Source organism: Montipora capricornis, chromosome 12, assembly GCF_036669925.1.
Source record: "Montipora capricornis isolate CH-2021 chromosome 12, ASM3666992v2, whole genome shotgun sequence".
NCBI lineage: Eukaryota > Metazoa > Cnidaria > Anthozoa > Scleractinia > Acroporidae > Montipora > Montipora capricornis.
In genome coordinates, this window is record NC_090894.1 from 19,555,576 (window position 1) to 19,560,575 (window position 5,000).

A 5,000-nucleotide genomic window follows, 5' to 3' on the forward strand; every position below is an offset into this window, starting at 1 on the left:
ACCGCTGTTGAAAAGGGTATCGAAACTGGTATTCAGCCTTAAAAATGCCAATATTGGGAAAAACCTTTGGCCTGGTTTGAGAATGTCATCACCTTCCTCAAAACATTTACGTAAAAAACGACGATTTACGTAAAAAATGTCAGTGAAGTCCTTACCAGTCAGCCGGGGTAAAACGTGCGAGCCAAGAGAGAGAGGGAGAAGTAGGTTCGGCAGATGTAAGATGGGGTTGACAGTGCAAACGAATTACCGACCCAACAATGTGAAGGCGTGCAATGTATTGTGGGAAGGATACGACCCATAAGACTTTTTAACCTCACAAAATCGGCTGCCATCTTGTTTTCAACATGCTAATTCGTGGCTATCTCCATGAAGACCATATGTCATGCGCGTGTGCAGCCCCACTGTTGGGAGGACTGCGCAAACAAATCCAACATTGTTGCTTTATTCTTTGGCAATCACGGAAAAAAAATAACAAACAAACAAAAAAACAAGAAATGTTTGGAGCCAACAAGTTTTGAATGTTGTTTTGAACGTTGTTGGTAGTGGTGTGTAAATGGATGCGACACCTTGCAACAACTTATTACGGAGATGGTAATCTTTGCTGGCGACGTCTCACAAGCAAACGTTCTTCTCCAACAGTTCTACGAGCTGATCTACTTCTGCATCTGTCCACTTGCGAGTCTTTCCTATTCTGTGGCGTCAGTGTTCGTCTTTTCTTACCGTTTCTTGGTGGTGTTATTTCTTGCTCCGCCATTATAATGATAATTTTGGTTTCTTAAGTCTTGAGGTTTAAAATTCGAACAAAAATCCCACAAGTGCACTTCGCGTACTATGACGTACGTGCGTCTCCATGGAGACCATATTGTAATGCGCGTGCGTGGCCCCAACAATGTTGGAAGAGTTTTAAGCTACGCTTCAGTGATCACGGAACAAAAGAAATGTTGGGAGTTGTTGGCTCAAAAGTTTGACCAGTTTCAAACTTCGCGCAACAACATGCAACACCCAACAATGTTGGGTCCGTTTGCACGGACCTTAACAGTAAAACGTAAAAAAAAGGCTCTCAATTGTTTTATTTTAAATGACCACACACAGAAACGAAGAGTTCAATAATCTTGCATTCTGAGGTTTTAAAACAGCGCCACAGTAATACTACGATGTTTGTGATCAATTTGTTAATTTGAACAGTCCTCGTTTACTATTGCAGCAAGGCAGAAGAACTTCCCAACGGAAAAATTGAACGCACTCTGTCGGTGGACTGGGGAGAATTTGTTGGTAGAGGTGTTAACTTTAAAATCGCTAAGGCTACCGCTGCTACGCGGGCAGTGCAGGCGCTGAAAAGAATCTCCAATGTAACGAACCCAGTTGATGGACAATTGAATGGACATTACGTTTAAGTGAGTGAAAGAGAGATTGGGATCTTGCTGCAAGAAATGACATGAAAATCAGTCTTTTAAGACATTTTTATTCATAGCAAATTGAAAAGCTGTAAGCTTTCCACCCTTAAATAATATTAGTGCAATACCTCGTTTAACGATCGTTTAATGATCTTTCAAAAAAGGACGTATGTCCGCTAAGAAGAGGCCAGAAACTAGAAATAACTCTTGGCGATCAATATAGTAGTTCGTAATTTCATGCTGGAAGATTTTTTTCAGTTTTAGTTTTGCCTTCCTCTGCTTGATGATTTAGCCTCAACCTAAACAGCGTGAGTAACGTTTTTGTGAAGACCGCAACTCCAACGATGAGAATTACAGACACTTCATTGAAAGCAAGGAGGGCTAAATTTGAACAACTTATTAACGTTTATACATTTAACTTTCCATATATTTCCTTGGGACATACTTTCATGCAAACCGATTTTTTAACGGAATATTTTAAAACATCAACCATCATTGTAAAGTTCACATTTCATTCATTGTAATTCCTTGTGTTTGCTTTAACCATAATTTCATATTAACCTATTTCCTTTCAAACTATGTACTTGAGAACATTTTAGATGACGTTTTTCTCGTCGGATTTTCTTAAATTTTCCTTTATTGTACTACAATGTGATTTTTGTGCAATAGCAGGAACTAAGAAATATTTGCATTACCGGTAGGTTGCGCAAAGAAATCAAAGCATCCGAGGATGTTTTCATGCTAACTAATTCCAAATCACCGCTGAGTTCAAATGTCTCTTCGGGATTCCTCGGGTCTTTTCGGGATACTTAACAAAAGGGAGTTAAAGCAACGACGACGTTAACGAGAAGCACACCACTTGGGACTTGAACACTCGAGGATGAATTCTACATTCGCTTCCTAGACCTCCAATGGTGTTTCCAACAACACCATTCCTGGACAGTCAGTACACAATTTACAGCAATCTTTTAGTGATTGCATTAACGAAAATAAATATTTTCTGGTGACGTTCTTTTAGCCATCCCTGACGTCTTTGCGCATACTCCTTAATACTCGAGAGTCTTTGCTCGAATAAAGGCAGTCTCTCTATAGTACTTGTACGCCTTGTGTAAAACTGGCCATGATTCCCTCGTTACTGGGTAGATATGAGCTGCACAATAGCATCAATAATCGTACTACTTTGCTCGCAGTTCGTATTATCCGAACCAGGATTCTCAATTCTACTCTCGAGTAATCGGTCCAGTTCTATTCTCAGGTCTTGCAGCAGTGTAGCAATCTGCCGAAAAAGACAGACGCTGATTAATTTTTTCCACAAGTACAATATATTTCTGTTTACTTGGGTACAGCAACAGTTTTAGTATCTTTTACTCTTTCCCTTTTTTTTAATAAACGCCGTACGTTGGTTTAAATTAATAGAATGGAGAATAAAATAATTCCATAAACTTTTCGAAAAAGCGAGTTCCAAGGCCGATAAGCGATGGTTCGCGTCTCTCAAAAGTCCATATAATTTTCTGGTTCACTCTGGTATTTAAGTCCTTCAGCATATTTCAAAAGAAAACACTTAGAGCCATTCCCTGCTTGCAGACGTCTCTTTCCTTTTGCGTTCGATTGACGCGTACAGGAAAAGAGACCTCTGCCATTAAACTCGCTGCGTTGAGCATGCGCGGTGATTACTTAGCGACCGAATCCACACGTGATACTTCATGTTGTGTGGGCTCACTTAACAACAGCGGAATTACTGTAAAGGGAATGCGCAAGACACAGCGGGCTCAAGTCACAGTCAGCCAGCATATCATGGGGCATGCCGTTTGAAGATCACAGTGCCGTCCAAGGTTGTGGATCAAAGGGAGTTTGGGACCCATGGAAGAGGTCTCTTTTTCCCGTACAACGCAAAAAGAAAAGAGAGATCCGCTAGCATGGAATTAGAGCCACGAAAACCAATAATTTTGTTTTTGTTTTTTTCGTTTTTTTCTTGAAAACTTTTTAAAAAAAACAATTTTTCAACATAAACGGAACTGGTTTTTGGGCACAAAAGCTTCAAGGAGCTTAAAAGGATCTTGTGACGAGAAAGCTCTTTGAAAATTCTTCAAGAACCCATTCAAACCTCGGAACCCGCCAAAGAGGAATTCGTGGATATTGGTCACGCGTGACATAGCTTGATTGTAAAATCACTTATAAGTCCAGTTTTATCACTACCGGTAATAAAGAAACATTTTTCCTGTCAATTTGACTTTAATGTGTCTTCACCTTACGATTTAAGATTTAAGTCACCACTTTAAACATGGTTCCGAGGACCTTTCCGTTTGCTTTGAAGAGGTCCTAGAAACGATATTCGCTTGTCGGATTGTAGGGGTAAGTCATACATGGACTAATTTCCGGGGCTATTCTTGAGTAGGAGTGAGGTTTCCTTATATATATTTGATCAATTGTTCTACAAACCTGGTGCGAAGAGGCTGAGAATCGTATCCATCCATCGTCAATGGAAATAACAAAAACCCCTTTCTCTAAGTTTAGGGACAAACTGTCTCCACAGAACAGAAGCAGAGCGTACATTGATACCATGCTGCAGTCCCGTATGTAGACCTTTGAAGTCTTGACTTTCTCGTGATACACAAGATATGGACTGTCAAAATTGTTGACTTGAAAATTAACTGACTTAGGGTGAACAAACACCTGGAAGAAATTCAGCATCTCATTCAGAAACGGATTTGCACTTCGAAGAACTTTCATAGAAGTTTCATGATGACAATAACCGAAAGCTAAACCTTTAAAAATTTCAAAAACAATTTTTCTTGTCTCTCTATTTGGTCCTGGTTACTGAGATGATTTTTAGAACAATGCCCTTATTCCGTGAAGATATAACATTTACATCCTGTAAGTATCCCAAAGTGAATTTGAGAGATATCAATACATCTCTTTCGTAATGGCGACCAAATAAAATATTCTTTTGATTTAATGCTAATAAGCCTTTCTAGCCTCGCTACGACCAGCAAATTTCAAAATAATTTTTGTTTTTAAACGAAGCCAGTAGGTCAAATTAACATATAAAGACAAAAGAATGTAAAAGAGGTCGCCTTTTATGAAAGTGGTCTATCAGTGGCAACATAGTTAATAGAGGGGACTGGTTTTGAAGCTCGGCAAACATCAAAGGAGCAAACAAAGATGCCAAGATTTATGTTGGAAAGTCCACGACCGTGCAAAACTATGGTGGCAAGCAGCAAACTGACGCTTTTTTAAAGCAATTTAACAGGGAAATGAGTTGGATTTGCAAGAAATTGCATACAAAAATTCCAGTATGAATGGTGTGGCATAAGAAGCGTGAAACAGACGCCAAAAGCAACTCGGACATCGGCGATTACAATTTGCGTGCAAAGTGACCAGGAAAAATCAATAGCCGCGCGGTTGTTGGCGACCTGGTGATGACAAAGACCTTGCTGTATTCATAATGCTAACAAATTTTGGTTACAAATTGAAACTATTGTCGAGTTGCGCAACGCAGTCTATATTGCGGTTTCATTCCGGTCACAGCCAATACACCTTGTGCACAATACAGTTCTTTCCTTTTGGGTAATTTAGATTGAGATAATGGGGGACAGGTGAGTTCAC

General features: G+C 39.7%; 1 protein-coding gene across 2 annotated transcripts in view; it reads right to left on the reverse strand.

Annotated features, from left to right (window-relative positions):
- Positions 1–1,446: 1,446 nt before the first annotated feature.
- LOC138027737 (putative ATP-dependent RNA helicase DHX57) overlaps positions 1,447–5,000 on the reverse strand; it is a 34,509-nt gene continuing 30,955 nt past the window's right edge. For both annotated transcript variants that reach the window (XM_068875343.1, XM_068875342.1), the window contains 2 exons: positions 3,834–4,067; positions 1,447–2,670 (listed from right to left, as the gene is read on the reverse strand). In XM_068875343.1, the coding sequence (XP_068731444.1) occupies positions 2,527–2,670; positions 3,834–4,067 (378 nt within the window). In that variant the 3' untranslated portion in view covers positions 1,447–2,526. The remainder of the gene's footprint in view (positions 2,671–3,833; positions 4,068–5,000) is intronic.